The sequence below is a fragment of the Crocuta crocuta genome, unplaced genomic scaffold (assembly GCF_008692635.1).
Source record: "Crocuta crocuta isolate KB4526 unplaced genomic scaffold, BGI_CrCroc_1.0 scaffold64, whole genome shotgun sequence".
Classification (NCBI taxonomy): Eukaryota; Metazoa; Chordata; class Mammalia; order Carnivora; family Hyaenidae; genus Crocuta; species Crocuta crocuta.
In genome coordinates this window covers 5,100,335-5,123,792 of record NW_027530640.1, presented here as the reverse complement: position 1 = coordinate 5,123,792, position 23,458 = coordinate 5,100,335, and the positions used below count along the sequence as shown (strand labels likewise).

Below are 23,458 nucleotides of genomic sequence, written 5' to 3'. Positions count from 1 at the left end.
AAGAAGCTTGGCCATGTCACCAAAAGGCGTGCTCCATAATGTTCATAAGCATCGGTGTTTAAGTAGTCAAAATCTGGAAACAACTCCAGTGCCCAGCAGCGATAGAATGGGGTACCTCAATAGAATCCTCTCCCTCAGTGTATATGGAGTGAAAGAAACCAGGCACAAAAGATTGTGAGATTTCTTTGGTATAAGATTACAATGACAATAAACTAGTCTTTCGTTTTATAAGTCTGGATAATGGTTGCCTTCCAGGATAACGCTGCCCTGGAATGCTGATGATGTTCTATTTATTTTAAAAAATTGTTTTTAATGTTTATTTATTTTTGAGAGAGAGAGAGAGAGAGAGAGAGCAAGCAGGAGAGGGGCAATAAAAGGGGGAGACACAGAATCCAAAGCAGGCTCCAGGCTCTGAGCTGTCAGCACAGAGCCCAACATGGAGCTCGAACCCATGGTTCATGAGATCATGACCTGAGCCCAAGTTGGACTGAGCCACCCAGGAGCCCCATGATGTTCTATTTCTTGATCTGGTGCTGGTTGCATAGGTAAGTTCACTTTGGGGGAAAAAAATCTATTGGATCTATACACTCATTTGGGCAATTTCCCACATATGCATGTTATGCTGTAAGGGAGAGTCTATGTGAAAAATAGATTAGCTTTGAAGGAATGACAGACCAAGAGTAGAGCTGGCAGAGGCCATGGAGGGGGTGGGGCCCTTGGTATGGAAACCCCTCAAAGTGTTTCTTGGCTTCGAGAAACAGTCACTAGATATAGAGGAAAGGGAGGTGCTGCTCCATGGAGCAGAGCCCCCAAAGCTTTGGTGTGGATTAGGGGAGAGAGGAAGCTTCCAGATACAGAAGGAAAGAGATGTACCCTGCCTGGAGAAGATGGGAGGAAGAGTGGGTAGAAGCCCCTGGAACTGGAGCATCTCTTCTGTCCTAATTGAGGGCACCCAGGAAAGCTCAGTCATCTGCAGTCCTTTGGCTGAGCATGTAAATGCCCATCAGCCTTACCTCTGTGGCTGCTCAAAGGTGGGATCTTGGGAAAATACTCTCTTTGGCCTATTTGTTTTGTGCCATTCAGTTCAAGACTTATGTGACCCTATGCTTAAAACTACATCTGGGTACGCCTGCTGTGCAGCTTTAGGAGAGTTTCTCAACCTCTCTTAAGCCTCAACTTGCTTGAATATTAAATGAAACCATCTGATATCTGTAACATAGGCTGTTTTAAGAAATAACTGAGCTACCATGATGAGATGCCTCCTCGGACAGTGCCCACAATCGTGGATGTTCAGTAACTGGCTGCTATTATAGTTATTGTTTGTATAACTACCAGCTCTCAAGTTTGACTGTTTAAAAAATTGGTAGCTGTGGGGTTGATGAAAGTAGGACTGAATTCCGGAGAAGATTTGGGAGCCTCTAGCAGGAAGATGACACTCTATCCACATTATAAAATTTTCAGAGTATTTCTGTCACCACTATCTTTTGTAACCCACCCTTGACTGTGTGAAAGCAGAAGCAAGCAGCCAGAGGAACCTCTAGCCAGAGGACCCCTCACTGCTTCCAGCACCACTCCCACCCGCCCCTGCAGGAGAGGCCTCGAGCTCAGCTTCACCCCGTAACTGCTTTCACTTGGAGCCAGTGTCCATCCAGGACAAATCTTCAGCTAGAGAAATACCTTTCTGCAAAATCAGCCATGGATGGCCAGCCCAGGAATACTGACTAAAGCCAAAGTAGCATTTGCAGAATCTGAAACTAAGAGTTTTTTTTTTTCCTTGAGCAGCTGGAGAGAAAATAAGTGAAAGGATGGCCAGCCTGTGAGTAGAATGTAGGGAATGGACGGTAGAGTTCATGTCGCTGAGATAGTGGTGCCTGGGAAGCAGCAGCCCCATTGATGTTGCATGAGAGGAGAAGAGAAGCAGAGCAGAGCAAAGAGTGGTTCTGTCACTTTGCCATGTGCCTAGCTAGGAATGCTCACCATGTGAGCAACTTGGAAAATTTTCCACATCACATTAAAAAAAAAAATACTGCCAGATGCATGCACTTGTCCTGAATCAGAGAAGCAAGCAGAACTTTCCAAAGACTGACCTCCCTCCTTCTAACTCAGATCTTACATCTTCTCTCAGGATCTGCTGTCAATACATCCTTCATCCTTTGGGACCATATCAAGGGATGACTTGAGGAAATCATTTGAATCTTTCTGGGAATATTGAAAAATCCTTTAACTCATTAGAAATTTTTGAACCTTCACTTATACCTACAAGAAATCATTTGGTTTTAAAAGGTACAAACTTCTCTCATCATGTTGGAGAGGAAAAAGTTTTGCCTAAGCAGTCTTGAGTAACTACTACCATTTGTATGTGTTGTGGACTGAAATGACTGGAGGTTTCAGAAAATTTTCATTAATGAAGACAGGTTTCTTTTGAGATTCTCAGTCATCCACCCTGAGGTTGCATTAGGCATGAGCAAGTCAGGCAGCCTCACAGATCTAAAGCTCTGTTATAGCCCTGGACCCTATTTTGTGGGAGTTCTGATTTCATATCTAGTAGTTTGGGGTTATTCCTTAGAAATTTCCAGGACTTGGGAATCCACAGGTGAAAATTCCCAGGTGATACTCTCAGAATTGTTTGTAGGCCTAGAGAGTCTATGGGATTTGTACATAGGGGACAATTCAGTGACACTTAAAATTTTTTTAGTGTTTATTTTTGAGAGAGAGAGAAAGAGCATGAGCGGGGGAGGGGCAGAGAGAGAGGGAGACACTGAATCTGAAACAGACTCCAGGCTCTGAGCTAGCTGTCAGCACAGAGCCTGATTTGGGGCTGGAACTCATGGACCACAAGATCATGACCTGAGCTGAAGTCGAAGTTGGATGCTTAACGGACTGAGCTGCCCAGGCACCCCCAGGGACACTTCTGAATATGGCATTTGGTTTGAGGAAAGAAGGACCAGCAGAGGTAAAACAGATCCCATGGATCTTCTCCAAGAAAGAAAGACAGAAAGAAAAGGAAGGAAGGAAGGAAGGAAGGAAGGGAGGAAGGGAGGAAGGGAGGAAGGAAAGAAGGAAGGAAAGAAGGAAGGAAGGAAGGAAGGAAGGAAGGAAATTTTAACAGCTACCTATTAAAACCCTGTAACCTTCTGTGTCCCCAGAATCCCCTCTTTGATGTGCCAGTATGGGTGTATGTGCCAGAGCACTTGACAGAACCTCACCTTGACACATCTTGGTCAGACTGAGACGGGGCCATTACTGACCCTCCTGTCTCTGGCAGATGGAGCCCCAGTAAGTTAAGCAAACAGGCCCCATGGGAGATAATTATGACAGCAACTTTACCTTTGTCTCCATCTGTTCCTTTAAAGGTGTTCAGTGGGGGTGTAAATATAGGCACCTCATGCCTTTTCTGGTCATTCTCAGGTCAGTTTCATTTGGTGTGGTAAGTCACAGAGAGTCTTAAATCAGAACTGCAAGTGCCCATCGGTCCACTTCCCTGTGACTTCTTCCCTCCCCTCCTCGGGCTGGCTCCCGGCTTGGTGGTCTGCCTCTCCTCTCTTGCTCTGGTGTCTCTCCTTCTCCACCTGCTTGCTAATGAAGCTTTTTGCCCTCTGCCACCAGGTGGAAGTGTGGAGGGAGACTAGGAAGTGGCAAAGGGAAGTCATCGGATGGTTAGGGGCAGACATTTAAAACCTGCTCTTTGTGTCATGGACACTTTCAGGAGTTCTCTTTTGTTTCGTTTTGTTTCTGAGAGGCAGAGTGAGAGAGAGAGCGAGCTCCCGTGCACATGCAGGCAGGGGAGGGGGCAGAGGGAGAGGGAGAGACTCCCCGCTGGGTGTGAAGCTCGATCTCAGGACCATGAGATCACAACCTGAGCCAAAATCAAGAGTTCGATGCTCAACTGACTGAGCCACCCAGGTGTCTCCTAGGAGTTCTCTTTATTGTCTGCTCCCTCCTCCACAGCTTGTGCCTGCGGACAAGATTCCTTTTTAACCCACAGGTCCTACCATCACCCACTCAGACTGATATTCCTTCTGCAGACTCCATATGCAATCCCTGGGATTTATTTATTTATTTATTTTTGCAGCCGCAAAATTCTCATTTCTCACCAGGACCCTCAGCTGCAGGGAACATGACTGAGGTCTGAGTTAGCTTAGGTTTCAAGCTGGGAGAGAGGATGGGCTATAAAACTCTGTGTAGCTTTCTCCGAAGAAATTCTTCTCACAAATTAATTACTCTCCCTACTCCTCTTCCTCCTCTTCTTCCTTTTTTTTTCTCTCTCTCTCTCTCCTTGAGATAAAGTTCACACAACATAAAATTAAACATTTTAAAGTGAACAATTTGATGGCATATACTACAATACTCTCTTAATCTCTTATCACTTAGTCCTTTTATTACCTGTTTCGGGGTGAGGGTTGCAAAGTTAACATATTGGTTTCTTTAATACTTCCTGTATAAGTTCTGCACATGGTCTGGCCCCTCACTTTTGGAGTTTCACAGTGGTTGTATCTGTTGCTTTAGTGGAAACTTTGAATGTAACATCTTTTGCACATGGATTATATCCTTAGACCTTAGGAAAGCCCTATGAGGTGGGCATTGTCCCTATTTTACAGGTAAGCAAACTGAGAGAGGAGAAATGGCTTCCCCATGTTATGCTGGCAGTGACGGGAAAGGCCAGGAGTTGAGGCCAGTCAGGGGTGTCCAGAAGCAGCCTGTGTTGTGTCCACCCTCATGTGAAATGGTGGCCATGTTGGCCTCCTTCCTAAGGGTCCCCCACCTAGCCTCTGCCTTCTTTTTTTTTTTTTTTTTAATTTCTAGGAGAGAGAGAGCGAGAGAGAGAGAGAGCGTGAGCAGGGGAGGATCAGAGAGAGAGGGAGACACAGGCTCTGAGAGAGAGAGAGAGAGAGAGAGACAGCGTGAGCAGGGGAGGATCAGAGAGAGAGGGAGACACAGGCTCTGAAACAGGCTCCAGGCTCTGAGCTGGCAGTCAGCACAGAGCCCGACGCGGGGCTCGAACCCATGAACCGCGAGATCATGACCTAAGCGAAAGTCGGATGCTTAACCGGAAAAGCCACCCAGGCGCCCCCTAGCCTCTGCCTTCTGAGTCATCCTCAAAGACCTAGGCTTCACTACAAGTAGTAGTGAGAAGTCTAATTAAGACAAAGCAAGAGTATCCATGTTCCATCTTTGACAACAAGCAGGCAGGGGCCTGCCCCAGTGCTCTGCACCTCTAGCCTGGCCTTAACCCCAGGACCATTCCAGGTGCTGGATGCAGTGGAGAAGTCCTCCACTAGCCAGTTGGCTGCTGGATTCTGAAAACTAGACCTGCTTAGCCCAGAGAGCAGCTCAGGGTACTGGGTGAAGAGACAGAGGGCTGAGAACCTGTGCTCCCTTAGGGAGCACAGGCCACAAGTAGCCAGCCCATCAGGCCTTGAGGCACCCCCTGCCTGTGTGGCCGTGTCACCTGCCTTCTGGTCTCAAGCTGCTGGGAGCCTCAAGGTGGGTTTTGAGTGTCTACAGGATGCAAGTCTCTGACACGGCATTCATCTACCTAGGACTCTGAAGTGGCTGCCGACAAAGGCCAGAGGCTTGGGTCTGGATCTGGGTTTGGGTCCGACGGTCTGGGGCTGTCAGCTTGGGCTCTGTTCTCAAGGAGTGGCCCTTGAGCTTCCAACTAATTTGCCTTTTTGCTTTCTCTTTTCAGGGAACCCAAAAGGTGCAATGCTCACCCATGGGAACGTGGTGGCTGACTTCTCAGGCTTTCTGAAAGTGACAGAGGTGAATAGACTCGCTAAAGCAGGTGTCTGTTGAGGACACTGTAAAGCCTCAGAGGTTTTTTGTTTGTTTTCTTTTTTTCTCCCCTGATGTAATCTGAGCTGCCTTTCACAGGCTGGTGTTTCTGTTGTGATTAGTACAATCCGACTTTTACAGATATTTTAACCTCAAACCCTGAAGTGATCCATACATGAAAAGCAGCCAGTTTGATTTCCAAGAGGGCTAAGATCCCAGAAAGACATGTAAACCTCTTTTTCATTTTTAACTGAAAAAACTGAGATATCTGTGGTATTTATGTGCACCTATATTTAGAAAGTAATCCTTAATTGTTTTTCAAATAGGTCAGGGTTTAATTCAGTCATTTTGTGTTTAAGGACTACTAGAGTCTGAGAAACAATGGCGACTGCTAATTTGTAAGACTGTACTTACAAAGGTAGATCTAAAGTCAAAAAAAAAAAAAAGAAAAGAAAAGAAAGAAAAAAAAAAAAAAGAAAGCTTGCTATCTTGGCCTGACAAAAGCATGTTAGCTTTTTATAACCAGCTAAGAAGGACGTTTTTCCACAAGTGGTGAGTATCCATGTGTCCTGCAGTTTGCTTAAGGAGAAAGGAATGTTCCTTTTCACCTAAGTTAGGCTTTTTCTCCACCATGGAGTAAAATCACTCTCTGGGTTCCTGCCAGATGGCATTACCGAGCATATGCTCCCAACACTGGTAGATAGATTTTTGGGAGAAGACGGTGAGAGACTGTTGGTGGCTGAACTCAACCAAGTCAGAAGCTGTTTGCCTACTTCCCAGGGCTTGTCCAGACCCTTTCAAAAGCCAGCCTTGGAAGAATGAGGGCCCCTGTCAAAGGGTGGGGGACAGGGAAGTGTCCAGCGAAGGAGAGCTCCACGGGCACGGCCCATGCCTGGGTGCAGGCCTTGTTCAGGAACCCCTGGCCGGAGCAGCCCCTGTCCCTGAGGTCAGTCCCATATGTGAGATGTGGGCCAGGGGGGAGGGGTGCAGCAGGGCTCCCTCTTGGCCTCCCTACGGGCCCTGTCCCCAGGCCTTGGCTTGTGAGGCCTGGTTTAGCCATCCCTTTGTCCCGGGCTCATACCCCACCCACATCTGATGTAGACCCAGGGTTCCCTGGGTCCCTTTTCCAAAAGGACTAGAAAGTGCCAACACGCTGAGCCCCTCAGACTCCCGGCCCCGGTGGCCCAGGGAGATGGCGAAGTGGGGCCTGGCCCCGGAGGAGACTTCCCTGCGGAGCTTGGCTCTGCTGGTTTATGTGTGCTTCACTGAGCTTTTTGCTTCTGCAGATAACCTAGACCCACTGGCTGCGCCCTAACACTCGCCTCCTACGCTGCCCTGTCTCCCTCTCCCTCTCTTCTTCCTGCGCCTTTCACCTTCCTCTCTCTCTCACACATTTTTTTCTCTCTCTCATCTTGCCTTTCTCCCTCCCTCTCTCTCTGTCTCCTCCCCCCCTTCCCATTTCCCTTCCCTTCTTCCTGTTTGCCCCTCCAGGACCATTTTTCTCTGTATTGTTTTAAGACTCTCTTGTCGTCTTCCTGTCAGTGTTTTCTTTCCTTTCTGTCTCCCATGCCCGTCACCTGCAGAAAGTGATCTTTCCGAGACAGGACGATGTGCTCATCTCCTTCCTGCCTCTGGCTCACATGTTTGAGAGAGTAATCCAGGTAAGACGCCCACCTGACTGACCGGGCCTTGCCTGGGCTCCTTCTGTTTTCTTACAGAGTCAGTGGGCTCCCACTTGTGCGGATGTGCACATTTCCTATTTGCCTTTAGCACACATGTTTGAGAGAATGGTGCAGGTAAGGCCCTGGCTCCAGGGAGGCACATTCTGTGCCCAGAACCCAGAACCCTACCACAGTGCCACTTGTCACTGGTGCCATGAAATAGAACTAAACTGCCCTCTCCTCAGACAGGTACCACAGGGACCCTGCCCTCCTAGGAGGACTGCAGGGAAGACCCCAGGTCTGCCTTGTCTTCCCTGTGGGTATATATACCTCGGTTGGGAGAGGCCCCAGCTGATGGCCTGTGCTCAGAGAGAGTGACAGCTTTGCAGGAGTATTTTTACCAGTCACGCTCCGTGCCATATGGCTCCACTTATGGCCAAGACATTTCCATACCATAACTTCCAAAACTCACCAACTCCCGGAAAAGAAAACAAGACAGTAAAGTTGGGGAATCGAACTGTCATGACCCTTCACTCTGGAGATGGGACTGGCATTATTATTGGCCCTGAGATAGGCCTTGTAGGAGTGCAGAGAGAGTGGGGGGAGTCCCCGCGAGGCAGTGGGAACAAAGAATTTTCCACACTTGTGAACGAATTATGTCTTCTAATCCTCTCCCCTCTAGCTTGGGGGAGGGCTTGTATATTAGGGCAATGCTTTCCAGCTTCTTAGACGTGGATTAGAATGCCATAGTTCATTACTAAGAACTCATTTTGTGACTCTGGGCAAGTTCCTTTAAGACCTCTCTGAGTTCTGCATTCCTCACCTGCAAAATGGAGATATAAATGCTGCCTCACTCATAGGGGTGCTGTAAGCATTAAAGAAAGGCACATGTATTAGGCCCCTGGAATATTCCTAATCCCATTAAGAACCAGGCAGGACCCCCCCTTGGCCCCCTTCCACCAAACAGTACCCACAGCCAGCATTAACATTGTCCCACGGTACTCACGGGCACCACACACCCTTCCGGAGTTGCTGAGGTGTCCCTGGGGCAGATCCACACATCTGGAGCAGACCTACTGATAGGGTGCAGTACAGCTCAGAACTCTGGGACCCCAGGGACATCCTTGCCCAGGGCTTGGGAGTTGAGCATGAGGTAGCAGGAACCGGTGAAGCTGACTGCTCTGGCATCTCTCCAAGGCCCAGGATTCCTCTCCATCTCCTGCTGCTTCACCTTTTGCCTGAGTGGGACTTAGTGGGAAGTAAGGGTCACCTCAGATAGCCTTCTTGAGTGTCTCATGGCAGCAGCTGGTGGTGGGATTGGGGGTCTTGGACGCCCTCCATGTAGGGCAGAGCTTTGGACTACAGCCAGAAGTGACCACCCTGAGGGACTCCTCCCTTCCTGTCCTTTCCCTCCAGTCTGTTGTCTACTGCCATGGTGGACGTGTAGGCTTCTTCCAGGGAGACATCCGTCTCCTCTCGGATGACATGAAAGCTTTGTGCCCCACCATCTTCCCTGTGGTCCCTCGACTGCTGAACCGGATGTATGACAAGGTAAGCCCCAGAGAGGGTCTCTGGTCAGGCTGAGGTGCTGTGTGTCTGATTGACTGGACAGGGTCTGAAGCCCCAGGGAGGCTTTCCATGCCTCCCACCCAGGTCCTGGAAGTTAACCTCCTTTCTTGTATTCCTTCATTCTCCCCTTCCTTATCCTGCTTTCTTCCAATTCTCCAAAACCCCATTTGGGGAGATTTTTCTTCAGGAATTTTCATCCCCACAATGTGCCCCCACGTGGGTAATGTTAACCTTTAGCTAGGTGTCACATCCACTGATGTACTGCAAGCGGCAAAATGGAGCATGGCTTCTCTGTTGGTCAGGCTGGACCTTCTTCCTGGGGGGATCTCTCTAGGGGTAGTATGCACAGGCCCAACAGCTTCTTCCAACTTCTGTTCCTCAGATCTTCAGCCAAGCAGACACGCCATTAAAGCGCTGGCTCCTGGAGTTTGCAGCAAAGCGTAAACAGGCTGAGGTCCGGAAGGGAATCATCAGGAATGATAGCATCTGGGATGAACTCTTCTTTAATAAGATTCAGGTAAGAAAACAAAGTGATTATAGACTGACACCAAATGGCCTTATACAAAAATTGGAGAAGCCCATTCCAGTGGGCTTATATATTGATAACTCTTGTAAAATGATAACTCATTTGCTCATGAAGTCAGAGCTTCAGCTACCACTGAAATATTAAAGGACTCATTTTTGTTATTTGGATATGTGTGATATTTGCCAAAAGGCAACCGCCAAGAAGGACACTTGGAAAGTAAATCTGTTGGTCTTCACAGGCACTGGGGCAACTTTGCCCTTTGGGGGTCAGGTCCATCAGGAGGTCCTGTGGCCTGAAGTTTCTCTTGCCTCTCCTAGTAGCCTTCGCCATGCCAGCTTCCCAGCAGCAGTAGGTTCTAGCTGGGTGCCCAAGAATCTTCCTTTCCCTTCCTGTTTCTTACATCGTCATCCCCTGCCAGTGGAGACTGATCATGAATTACGCACTTCTGCATCCTCATTTAAGTTTTCAGGCTCTGCATTACCCAAGTAATTTATAGCTAATCCGTAGCATTACTCGTTTTTTTTCTTACTACCCTATTTTTAGTTCTAAGAAAATTAATATTTAAACTCTCTTGGCTCAACTTACAGAAACAAAGCATTTAAAGAATTCTTTGTCCTCTGCAGTGCATAGTCAATAGAGCAGAGCCCACTATTGATTTATAAATGAAAAAAGGCTATGCCATTAACATGGAAGTGGGAAGAAATTGTTCTAAGTAATTGTTCTGGCTGCTTGCAAATGATGGGAGAAGGAGAGGAAAGCTGTGCATTTCAAGGAAGGGAGAGCCAAAATTACAGAACACTACACAGAAGAGTGGCACTTACCTCCAAAGGCATAGATGAGTTGGTCGTTTTGTGGGTCGAGTTGCAAAGCTCATCGGGTTGATTAATCTGGAAGGAGAAGTGACTGAATATCCTCAGCTCATGTGTTACAAAGCCTCAGGCCTTTTTTAAACCCACCCTAGGGTCATTTCAGGTCCAACTGTTGAATGTTGACCTTGGAAGAGGCCCAGATGGGCTAGATGCCACCTTCAGCAGCACAGACTTGGGCAGGTTCTTTTCTCTTCCCACAGGCCAATCTTGGCGGGTGTGTGCGGATGATTGTTACCGGAGCTGCCCCTGCATCACCAGCGGTACTGGGATTCCTCCGGGCGGCCCTGGGATGCCAGGTATTGCCCTTATGTGGCTTTCCTTAGGCGCAATGGGACGTGTTTTAGGACAGAGCAGAGAGCCCACTACACCCTCTACTGTATAGAGGAAGATCCTGGGCACAAGACTTTAGTGGGGACACAAGCTCCCTCCTCTGAGGATGAAAAAGGCTCAGAGACCATGAAAGCCAGGATGATCTTGTGACATTCTACAAAGTCCAGTAGTATCCACTCTAGGAAAAGGGGTCGGATAAACTATATGTGACTCATTGTTGTGCTGGAGAACCCATACCACACCTGCAACAGCATCTCTGCTTTCTTCATCCTGCAAAATGTCTTCCAACCCAGAAAAGGAGCAAAGTCCATTGACCTTTTTTAATTTGAATCAATAGGTTTTGTCGTCTCTAAAATATTCGTTTTTATATTTATCTGTTCAATTAAGATTTTCCTTTTTTTTAAAATTTTTAATGTTTTATTTATTTCTGAGAGATAGAGAGAGACAGCATGAGCAGGGGAGGGTCAGAGAGAGAGGGAGACACAGGCTCTGAAACAGGCTCCAGTCTCTGAGCTGGCTGTCAGCACAGAGCCTGACGCGGGGCTCGAACCGACGAAGTGGAGATCATGACCTGAGCCGAAGTCGGACGCTTAACCGACTGAGCCACCCAAGTGCCCCCAATTAATATTTTCTTAAAGTTTATTTATTTTGAGAGAGACAGCATGTGTGCATGTGCATGCTCTGGGGGGAATATCTAACAGAGTGCAAGTAAAACTTATCATAGGTTTTAAAATATTTGTTTTTGGGGCACCTGGGTGGCTCATTTGGTTAAACGTCCACATCCTGGTTTCAGCTCAGGTCATGGTCTCTCAGTGGTTGATGAGTTTGAGACCTACATTGGGGTCTGCACTGACAGTGTGGAGCCTGCTTGGGATTCTCTCTTCCCCACTCACTCTGCCCCTCCCCTGCTCACTTTGTATTTCTCTCTCTGTCTTCTTCCAGACATATGCTGACATCTGAATTATGTTACACAGAAAATAGAAAATGATAAACCACAGGCTCCTGGGTGGCTCTGTCAGTTAAGTCTCCGACTTAAGCTTAGGTCATAGCCTCATGGTTGTGGGTTCAAGCCCTGCATCGGGCTGTTCACTGATGGTGCAGAGCCTGCTTGAGATTCTCTCTCTCTTTTCCTCTATCTCTGCCCCTCCCCTGCTTGTGCTCTCTGTTTCTCTCAAAATAACTAAATAAACTTAAAAAAATATATCTGCCTTTAATACATATCATCCAAATGAAAAATAGAGTCAGTAGTTGAAAATAGGTTAGAAACTTTACCCCAAACCACACAACCTTATCTACTAAGTGTCTGTGGTGCAAATCACACTTCTTCCAAACCAAGTGATCACACCTGTTGTTTGTGTTCCGTTTCACCTGAAGAAACCTACCCTCAGGTCACCTCCCTCCCCCTGTCGCCAGCATGGAGCAGCCAGATGCTCAGTAGGAGGTTAGCTGGCTGAAAAGGGCAGGCTGTCAGCTGTAGGACCATGTACACTTATAGTGTGGTTTTTTTTTTTTTTTTTGAAGGTTTATGAAGGCTACGGCCAAACTGAGTGCACGGCTGGGTGTACCTTCACCACGCCCGGGGACTGGACCTCAGGTAGGACGGCCAGCAGGTGTGGGAGGGACTCATGGGGCACTGCTGAGTTAATACAGCAAGATCTCAGACTTCCCTATGGAGACCACGTTTACGTGGGCACTTAGGAAAAAAGTGACAGAAAAAGAAGAAACACTGATGGTGGTTATGTCTGGTTGTGGCATTATGGATGTTGTTCTCTTTGTAACACATTTTTGTGTTTTCCAAATATATTTTGTATTTTCCTGTTTCTTTTATAGGGAACTGGAAGTCATTTTTAAAAAGCAGTAGATCACAGAATATAGCTCCAGGTGGAAAAATGCTTTCAATAACAATAAATATCAGTATATTGAATTTTGTAGGTTCTAAATACCACACAACCTTGCTTGTGGTCATTTTATAACAATTTTTATGCTTATTTATTATTTTTGAGAGTGAGAGAAACAGAGCATGAGCAGGGGAGAAGCAGAGAGAGAGAGGGAGACACAGAATCTGAAGCAGGTTCCAGGCTCTGAGCTGTCAGAACAGAACCTGATGTGGGGCTCAAACTCACAGATTGCAATATCATGACCTGAGCTGAAATCAGATGCTTAACCAACTGAGCCACCCAGGCACCCCTGGTTGTGGTTGTTGTAGAATGAAGTAAGCAGGCTGTGAATTGGATATGCTTTAGGAAAGAAAGGCAAGTTCATAGTGGACAGAGCACTTTTTTCTTAATGTTTATTTTACTCTTGAAAGAGAGAGAGAGAGAGAGAGAGAGAGAGTGAGCAGGTGATGGGCAAAGAAAGGGATACATAGAATCTGAAGCAGGCTCCAGGCAATGAGCTGTCAGCACAGAGCCTGACGCAGGGCTCAAACTCACAAACTGCGAGATCATGACCTGAGCTGAAGTTGAATGCTTTACTTACTGACTGAGCCACCTGGGCTCCCCAAGAGCACTATTTCTTAACGGGCCATTTCTGAGACCCTTTGGGAACTGAAGTCTCCAAGGATGTTATTGTCTGGAAGGCAACAGCAACCTCAGGAAGGAGCAACCCCTTTCCATGCCCTCATTCTGAAGAGATTCATCTTTCAAGGCAAGGAGGAAGCAGTAGGTAGCCCATGTATTGCCCATCACCAAATGTAAACATTTGCAAATTAAAACAAAAGCTATTTTCTATTAAATTTAGAATCTGAAAAACACTGTACAAAAGAATCCTTGGGGATACCAACTTCCTCTGGGAACCTGGGGCCACTCTTCATGCTTAATTTTGCCCACCTACAAACTAGAAAATTTAGGGTGATGCACATAGAAAAGAAATATGCACAGTAATGTAATGCTATTTTCAGAACACCTTGAGGCAGTCAGCAGAAACATGATAAGTAGATTCCAAATTGAAATGATATTTGGCCACATCAGGGACAGAAGCATTTTTGTGTGAGTTTTATCTCTTTATACTTTAGCTGAATAAAGTTTATCTTATGTATAAATTCTTTGATCTCTCTGCCACTGGAATATTTACTACACAGACTGTTTTCTGAGTTCTTGGAACAGTAGCTTTTTTCTAATTGTTGCCATGATCCATCACACGTACCCGTTCCTTCTGGACACTTTCTTCCCTCTTAATGTTATCCTCTACATTTTCCTATGTAAGATTTTTGAGATTTTGCCTTTTCAAATCATATTTACCACAAAAACTTGCAAAGCTCTTGAGAATGAAAGGATAGATATCTTTGTATAGTATTGTAAAAGTTGGCAGCCTGTCGTTTAAAAGAGAAACCAGAGTATCACAGCCTCATTTTTCATCTACATGGCTCACTTTTCTTTCAGGACCTTGGCCAGCACCTGCTTAAAAAATCCTCTACCTTGCCAGTGACTTGTGTTAACAACCACAACTACTACGACAAAATGACTTCGATGTAATTAGATGTTGGAGTATATATGACCGACAACACTTGAAGTCATATCTTTCAGGGATGAGTTACCTCATCCTTGTCTCCCATTCCTTTGTTACTTAAAGTTTTGTGTGTGGACCAGAGAGATCAGCATCGCCTTGGTGCCTATAAGGGACATAGACTCTCAGGCCTCACCAGAATCTACATCTTAACAAGATTTCTATATGATTACTGTGCACATTAATCAAGAGCCTGGTGACTGGAGGAAAAGTGAGGATGACTGTATATTATGATCCCCAAACCAAAGGTCTGACAATGGGGGGAAATGTTGAATATAAGCACTATTGTAAGAGGTCCTGATAGTGTGGTTGGTATGGGTATGAACTCCCCTACATACCCTCTGCAGGTTGGTGCTGGGCCATGTATGCCTGTCTAGGTTTTTAAGAATTAGATATAAAACAGCCCAACCAGAGTTTGGCCTGCCCTCTCTCCAGAACATTTTTTTTTTTTAAATAATCAGTGCTTGCCTGTGACAAATGCTCGTCTAAAGATATATTCCTTTTCTGGGATATGTGGGTGACTCAGTCAGTTAAGCGTCCAACTTCAGCTCAGGTCATGATCTTGCAGTTCACACGTTCAAGCCCCACGTCCAGCTCTGTGCTGACAACTCAGAGCCTAGAGCCTGCTTCGGATTCTATGTCTCCATCTCTCTCTGCCCCTCTCCCGCTCACACTCTGTCTCTGTCTGTCTCTCAAAAATGAATAAAATGTTAAAAAATTTAAAAATAAATAAAACATTTAAAAAATAAAGTATATTGCTTTCCTTCCATAATTCCCCACTTTAACCACTGGAGGGGCTCTACATGGCATGAAGCATCTTCAGAGCTGAAATGGATCTGAGCACTGACAAATGCCATTTGCTTTGGTGTTCTAGGGCATGTAGGGGCACCTCTGCCCTGCAATCATATCAAGCTCATCGATGTCGAGGAACTGAACTATTGGACCTACAAAGGAGAGGGAGAGGTAAACTTAGGAATTTAGCCATTCATGTCTGTGGATGCCACAGAGAGTGAGTGAAAGGGAATTCTTTTTCTTTCACCTTCCATATAAAGTCACTTTAATTACTTATTAATCTAACTCCATTGAATTCAGCATTTCCTCTCCTGTTTATGAAGTAACAAACCCCCAAGGTTGAGACTGGGCTGGTGTAAATCAAAACTTGAAATTTCCAAACTATTTTTTTTTTTTGGTTCACTTTTTCCTCCCTAACTGACTTGACCTGTTACTATGTGTCCATCTCAGCACAAACAGGACCACTTGCAGCTAGGCCGGAAGGGGTGGGTAGGGCTGGCCTGCCCTTATTCCCTCTGTGGGAGCAGATGAGAAAGCTGACTGCCTAGTCATGAAGAAGAGGGCTCAAGCATTTCTGGTAGAATCTGCCAGCCATCAATCCCTGAGGAGACCCTTTCCAGGGTCACAAAGCAGCATATACTGAAGGGAGGGAGGGAGGGAAGGAGGCCTGGGTGGCCAGGACAAGAAGAGATGGCAAAGACAGAAGATGCTGTTTAAGAGAAGCAGGAGACAGGCGACAGTCCGCTGATGGCTGCTCCTGTCCTCTCTTTCTGTCACTGCATCCTCTGCAGTGAATTTCCTGAGGGATACGACACTTACCCTATGTGTACCTGGTGACAGCCTCCCTTCAGGACCCCTTATGCTGTGCGCTGACAGAAACCTGGTGTTTGTCCCCACAGATATGTGTGAGAGGACCAAATGTGTTCAAAGGTTACTTGAAAGATCCAGACAGGACAAAGGAGGCCCTGGACAGTGACGGCTGGCTTCACACTGGGGACATTGGGAAGTGGCTACCAGTGAGTATGTTTGCAGCCATGGCTTCTCATACATGCTGGCGGTGGAGGGTGTGTAATCTGGTTCACTTGTGAAGCAAAAGTCTTCTCCGTATCTGCCCTTAAAATTAGCCATTCAGGAACTGAATTAGCCCTTCAGGGATTGGAAGGTTCTTCCTCACCTTGCCTCCAAAAGCTTTCTTGTTTGATCCTCCTGATAAAGGGGATAGAGATCTTTATGGAAGGGCAGAGCTGGAGTTTGAGATCCACTCCCTGCTACTTCCTACCTTATCTCTTTCCAGGATACAGATCAGACAGTGCTGTGGAATCCAGGGGGTGGAGTACAAGACACAGGGAGTTCATAGCCCTGGGAGGCCTGAGAAAGGCAGGGCCCAGGAACCCACAGATGCCAGCCCCTCACTGAGAGGTGGCACTGAGCAGTGGGAAAAGCTTGGAGCTGGGTGGGAGGGTATCTGAGCTCCTTTGGCTCTGACGGCAGTTGCTCTGAGGCCTTTTCCTGAAGCCTCATCCGTCTCTGGGGCCCCAGACTTTCTGGTGGAATAAGAGAATAAGGCTACATGATATTCTTTGGCTGTGACCCCCCAACTTTTAGCCAGACCCAGTTGTTGGGCCTCATTCTGGCATTTGTAAAATCGGGTTGATGATACTGCTTGCCTCTGCGGTTGTTGTGAGGAACAAATGAGTTACACCCGTAGAGCCGTTAGTCCAATGCCTGGCCACCCAGGACATACTTAGATAAAAACTATGACCAGAAAAAGGCTCTGTCACTGGAATCAAGAGGCCCTCGCCTGACGCAGCTCACCCCAGGAATCTCTCCTGTGTCTTTGGGAAGTTGCTAAGGTTTGGGGTGGCCATTCTGAAATGTGGAGTTTGCTGGGCATGTGAATGATGCTGTGCCCTGTAGTCGTCCTCTGGCTGGTGAGCTGCTTTGCCCCTGCTTGAATTGAGAAACCCTCATTCCTGTAGCGGACATGAAAGTATCCCGGGTGTGTGCCCTGGGCCAGGGATTCTGCTCAGGGGAAAGATGCATATTTAGACAGTTCACAGGCCAATATGATGGGCATAAGCTGAGGGCCACGCTCGCCCAGGGAGAGGCAGAAAAGGACAAGTACCTGCCCGAGTCTCTGGATGTGAGTCATGTTCCAAGGACAGAGGAGAGAATGAGAAGGATGGTCAGGACAGGAGTAAGAGCACATGCTGAGTAGAGAGACACTGGAGGTGTGAAGTAGGAGATTCTGAGCCCACCCCCCACCAGGTGTGGAGGAGGGTGGCCAGAGAAGCAGCAGGGCCCTGCAGGCTGGCCGAGGGGGGCATTGTCCCATCAGCTCTGGAAGCTTGGACTCAGGGCTCCTCACTTGCAAAGGTACCTTCCAAGCCTCTGCCCTTCATTTCATCTTATTTTTCTGAAAGAGGGAGGGCCCTCAAAATTGGAAAAAGCTTGAAGCCCCACAGAACCTCAGATCTGCTACTGACTCCCTGTAATTTGGATGCAACCACCCACCTTGCAGGGTGTTATGAGAGGGAAGTAAACTAATTCATGTGGAGACTTAGTGTTGTGCTTCCACTAAGAGCCTACAACAGCAGGCAGGCAGTCTGGAGAAGTCAATTTTTTTTTAATTACTATTGTTTTGAAATGATATTAGATAGATTAAGGAAAAGATATAAACTTCTGATCCAGAAAGACCTAATTCAAACCCTGGTTCCCCTGCCTTCAAGCTGTGTGGCTTTGGAGGAATTAACTAAACTCTCTCATCCTCACTTTTATTATCTGTAAAATGGGGGTGATGACAACCAGCTGAGGGGATGCCAGGAGGGCCAAAGAAACCAGGATAAGGAAAGTGCCTGAGGTCCAGCCTGGGTTTTGACTAGCACAGAATCTGTTGGTTTTTCTATTCTGGAGAGATTGCTCTGCTTTGGCCAATCAAACAGATGGAAGGGAGGGACAGAGTGTACACAGAAGCCCGCCAGGAAGTGTTTTTTGGGAGAAGGAGGTGGGTGTGAGAGGGATTTATGATTGTGGACAATGAGCCTGACTGTTAGAAGTCCCAGGAGAGGCAAATAGCAAGGCCATCTCCCAGATTTGGGGCGTGGGGGCTGGGACAGGCATGAGGAACATAACGATGGGCTTCCCTAGTGGCCTCTTTGCAATGTGCAGGGCAAACGGTCTGGTTTCTGAAGTGTTCTGAGTGTTAGGTTCTGGGCCTGCAACACAGTCAAGAGGTTTGGCTGGAAAGTTAGGCAGACGTGGGAATGGCTAATAGAATGAAGAAATAAATGGAGGTTATTTCAAGTAACATTGTCAGTGGAGATAAGAAAAGTGCAAAGAAAACAGACCCACCTCTTCACCTGAGAAACTCAAAGAGGTCGAAGGGAGTCAGTGAGGTGTGAGGTAAGGGGGGGTCTAGAAGCCAGGGGCACAAGCACTCTGCCCTAGTGGCGGCCTGCCTGTTTCAGAGGCCGTGGAGTGGTGAGGACTCCTGATGCCATCTCATCTGGTAAGAGCCTCTACCGCGCTGTGCTGTAGGCTGGGTGATGGAGAGGGTACTCTTTGGGAGTGGAGGCAGTAGCTGGGCAGCGAGGCCTAGGCTTTGTTTAAAGCAGTGAATTTGAAGATGGTGGTAAGAAAAGGGACAGCTGGAGCAAGAGCCTGGGTGAGAGGGGAGCCCGGATGGGCAGGTAGGTGGGCCTCCTGAGGAGGGGGACACTTGTTGCTAGGCATGAGGGTGGCAGGCATGGGAGCAGAGAGTTAGGGGAGCAGGTAAGTGCTGAAAGAAAAGGACGGTAGGCACTCAGGGTCCAGCAGATCTTGAAAACTACCAATCAATGGGTGCAGGGTAGCCCTCTCCAGCCACACAGGGGACATACAAGAGCAGAGACCTGATGGAGGAGCAGATCCAGGTGGGGTTTGCTGGGTGGCACGGGGCAGGGGTGAGAGGCTATTGCCCCATTGAGTCAGGGGTTTAGGCTCAAGAATGCTATCTTTTCACAAAGTTGTTTGTCCAACCCCATAGGCAGGAACTCTTAAAATTATTGATCGGAAAAAGCACATATTTAAACTTGCTCAGGGAGAGTATATTGCACCCGAGAAGATTGAGAACATCTATATCCGGAGTGAGCCTGTGGCACAAATCTTTGTCCATGGGGACAGCTTAAAGGTGAGTCCTGTGTGCTTCAGCCCTCCTTACAGGTACTGGGCCTGCTGAAAAATCTAGAGTTGTTTGGGAATAATTTCCTGAATATTTGGTATTTGAATACAGTGGTAAACATTAACTTCCAGTCAGATACTGATATTCTCTTGCATATTAGATGGTGAGAGAAAATTCCTTTTTTTAAGAATAAATGTTAATTCATTTTTGGGAGAGAGAGCATGAGCCTGGAAAGGTGGGGACAGAGGATCTGACGTGGGCTCTGAGCTATCAGCACAGAGTCGGATGTGGGCCTGAACCATGAACCATGAGATCATGACCTGAGTTGAAGTCAGCCATTCACCTGACTGAGCCACCCAGGTGTCCCATAATTCCTTTTTTTAAATGTTTATTTATTTATTTTGAGAGAGAGAGAGAGAGAAAGAGCGAGCGCAAGGGAGGGGCAAAGAGGGAGAGAGAATTCCAAGCAGGCTTTGCAATGTCAGTGCAGAGCCCAACATGGGGCTCAATCTCACGAACCACAAGATCATGACCTGAGCTGAAATCACGAGTGGGTCCCTGAACCAACTGAGCCGCCCACGTGCCCTAAGAGAAAATTCCTTTTACATGAGAACTCTTACTTGCTTATAGTTTGATAAATTGCAGTTAGGCAAATAAGTTCCTTGAAAAGGTAGTAATGAACATTCCCACTACTTTTAACTTAGGCTCCACCTACTTCCAAGAGGGATTTTGATGTAAGATGCCAAAGCAAGACTCAGGGTTTGGCTGTTTAGATTTTGAAATATGCAAATGAACTTTACAGACAAATGGGTACAGTATTGCAAATAATGGTACTGATGATAACATAGCTTAATATATTTGTCCAGTATATTAAGCTAATATATTAACATAGTTTGGGATTAAATTATTTGCAGAGGATTTATATTTATTCTCCTTTCAACATCATTTACCCTTGAAGTCAGCAAGATCACTGTGAACATATTCTGTGCTATCATTGCATTTATATAAGCAAATTTTATTATTTTTTAAGAAAATACCTTTAAAAATTAAAATGGAATTCTTCAAGATTGGGGACCATATTAATAAAACATTTTCTTTTCTTTTTGAAAAAATTTTTTAATGTTCTTATTTATTTTGGAGAGAGAGAGAGACAGCGTGAGCAGGGGAGGGTCAGAGAGAGAGGGAGACACAGAATCCGAAACAGGCTCCAAGCTCTGAGCTGGCTGTCAGCACAGAGCCTGACGTGGGTCTCGAGCTCATGTGAGATCATGACCTGAGCCGAAGTCAGACGCTTAACCGACTGAGCCACCCAGGTGCCCCTAATAAGACATTTTCAAAATGGTGGGAAACTCTGAAAAATACACGTGTTTTGGTTCATAGAATTTTTTTTTTGACTGGCATCCTAAAAGTGTACTCATTCAAGATTGGCATGAGATAATCTCACGGTTCATGAATTTGAGCTCCACTTTGGGCTCTGTGCCAACAGCATGGAGCCCCCTTGGGATTCTCTCTCTCCTCTTTCTCTGCCCTTCCCCTGTTCTCTCTCTCTCTCTCTCTCTCTCTCTCAAGGAGAAAAAAAGATTGACATGATAATCAGGTACATGTAGGTCTAACTTTATTGATTCTTAATCTCCTTAAGCTTATCCTCTGTTAACTTTTTAAAAAACATTTAAGGGAGGCACCTGAGTGGCTCAGTCAGTTGGGCGTCAGACTTCAGCTCAGGTCGTGAAGTCACAGTTAGTAGTGAGTTATAGACCCGCATTGGGCTCTGTGCTGTCAGCTCAGAGCCCGCTTTGAGTCCTCTGCCCTCTCTCTCCCCGCCCCTCTCCCCACCTCAAGCTCTCTCTCTTTCTCTCAAAATAAATCAACATTAAAAAAAAAACTTCTAAAAAGTTAAAGAAGTGTACCAGAAAGTAAACAGTCAAGAATGTGTGCTATATTGATAAAATGTTGCATAACATAAGCATATACTTATTTTTAGAAAAGGATGGAATCTGAGAATACCAAGAGATTATTTTTAATGCTGCACCGTAAATAACCACTTTAAAAGCTTTCATGATGACTGTGTTTTCCTTTGTTTGGAATTGCAGGCCTATCTGGTGGGCATTGTTGTGCCTGACCCTGAAGTCATGCCCTCCTGGGCTCAGAAGAGAGGAATTGAAGGGTCATATGCAGAGCTCTGTGCAAATAAGGTCTGTACCTTGGCTGCTGGACCTCTTATGATACTGTGTAATGGGAGGACAGAAACACAGGAAAGCAGTGGATTTTGAACATGTAGGGACATTTCTAACTTTATTTATAAATGGTAGAAATCCTAAACTAGAAGTTAGTCTTTTTGTTGTTGTTGAAGGAACGCAGATTTCTTCTTAGAGAGTTGGATAAGCTATTGAATTTTAGGGCTGGGGACATCCCAGGAAGCTCGTCCCGCCCTGCCATGTTGCAGCTTGCAGAGTCCAGAGAGAGAGGGGGCTGACCGGAGGCCACACAGCTGACAGAGCTGCTTAACAGCAGTATCCGCTGCGACTGTAGGCCTTCTAACTCATTGGCCTTGCTCTCTCCAAGTGTGAGGTGGCTTTTGTATGCCCTTAGAGAGACAGTCATGGACTTGAAAAAGTAACTCAGCTCTTCCTGCTTAGAGCTTTACTGCTCACACCTACCCAAAGCCTCGTGGGCACATGTAGGGTCCTAGAGAAGAGATCTCTGTGCTCTGGCTCAGCGTCACCTCTGCCAGCACATGGCCCATGTTTCGGCAGCGTCCGTTGACCCTAGTGCTCCCACTGGGTCCTGGGCTCTTCTGGGGATGACAGGATCCCTGAGCCTCAGCAGGCGGAACAGAGAGTCGCTTTAAAAAATGGACTGGTCCCTTCACCTGTTCATGGTCACTCCTTCGGCCACGGCTGGCACTTATTTGCCTGATGAGAGGTGGTGACTGTGTGCGGCCCGGAGCATCAGCCCCAGTGAGGGAGGGGGGGTTGGGGTGGGGGCTGGCACAGCCACCAGTTGCACTTTGCTCAAAACTCGTTGCTTCCTGTGCCTCCATTTTGAAATGTGTTTTTGCCTTGTAATTCTTCCTGTATGGTTCAATTCAGGAGCTGAAAAAAGCCATTTTGGAGGATATGGTGAGGTTAGGAAAAGAGAGTGGACTCCATTCTTTCGAGCAGGTAACTATGACCTTCCCCATACCTTGTTACAGCCGTTTATGCAGTGACAAAGAGTAAACTAGCCCATGGTGACCCAGACCTAGATTCTCCACCCTCCATGCTGCAGCTCGTGGGCAGAGCTGTATACCGACAGACCCCTGAAGGCCTGTTCCAGGCAGACTCTGTGGCAGTCTGCATCCTGAGCTAAAATAGGTCATATGAGACTGCACTTGCTGTCCTCCTGACCACAGGCTTTCGTAAAACTGAAATATTACCCTCACTGTCACTAGCAGAGCATGTGCACACATGGTTGGCCTGTCTCCAAGCTGCCTGCAATACTTAAGACCCGAGTCTTCTCTTATTTTTATTTTTATGGGGACTGTCTTCTTGGCTGTGGCAGGCAAGCTCACCTGCCAGGACATTGGAAAGATCGCGCTCTTTGAGCCTGTGATCTGTCAGCCCAGTGTGTCTACCACAAAGAGGAGGAAACATAGAATGTGTTGGGAGATGACACAGCAAGCACTACTTTAAGACTCTGTCTTTGCAGGCTTGGGGTTCTTACTGTAACTGAGTTCCTCAGCATGTTTGGACCTACTTACCTATACCATTTATACATCCTCTGTAGTCTAAAATACAAAAACCATTTGCAACTATGTGGATGAAACTAGAGGGTATTATGCTAAGCAAAAATAGTCAGAGAAAGACAAATATCATATGACTTCACTCATATGAGGACTTTAAGATACAAAACAGAATAACATAAAGGAAAGGAAGCAAAAAGAATATAAAAACAGTAAGGGGGACAAAACATAAGAGTCTCTTAAATATGGAGAAATGAATAGGAGGGGTTGTGGGAGCGGGAAGGGGCATTAAGGAATCTACTCCTGAAATCATTGTTGCACTGTATGCTGACTAACTTGGATGTACATTAAAAAAGGAAATTAAAAAAAGGAAAAAATCCAAAAAGAAAAATTCTTCCAGTAGAGTATTAATATTCTTAATTCTTCTTAAAATTCAAATTAAATTGAATTTAAAAAAATTTTCCAGCATGTCTTTAACATAATCATTTTTAATAAAATTGTATTTCTCCAATAGGGTTCCCAAATACAGTGTTAGGGATCTGCATGGGCTGT

At 46.4% G+C, this 23,458-nt stretch overlaps 1 protein-coding gene across 3 annotated transcripts in view; it reads left to right on the top strand.

The window, feature by feature from the left end:
* Positions 1-23,458, top strand: part of ACSL6 (acyl-CoA synthetase long chain family member 6) — a 61,733-nt gene that overhangs the window by 28,111 nt on the left and 10,164 nt on the right. For 2 of the 3 annotated variants that reach the window (XM_077768591.1, XM_077768593.1), the window contains 11 exons: positions 5,690-5,763; positions 7,359-7,436; positions 8,853-8,987; positions 9,388-9,522; positions 10,601-10,696; positions 12,252-12,324; positions 15,109-15,197; positions 15,926-16,042; positions 19,051-19,194; positions 21,276-21,377; positions 22,275-22,346. In XM_077768591.1, coding sequence (XP_077624717.1) covers positions 5,690-5,763; positions 7,359-7,436; positions 8,853-8,987; positions 9,388-9,522; positions 10,601-10,696; positions 12,252-12,324; positions 15,109-15,197; positions 15,926-16,042; positions 19,051-19,194; positions 21,276-21,377; positions 22,275-22,346 — 1,115 coding nt within the window. Of the gene's footprint in view, positions 1-5,689; positions 5,764-7,358; positions 7,437-7,493; positions 7,572-8,852; positions 8,988-9,387; positions 9,523-10,600; positions 10,697-12,251; positions 12,325-15,108; positions 15,198-15,925; positions 16,043-19,050; positions 19,195-21,275; positions 21,378-22,274; positions 22,347-23,458 lie in introns of all 3 variants that reach the window. The other variant, XM_077768592.1, reaches the window with a different exon arrangement.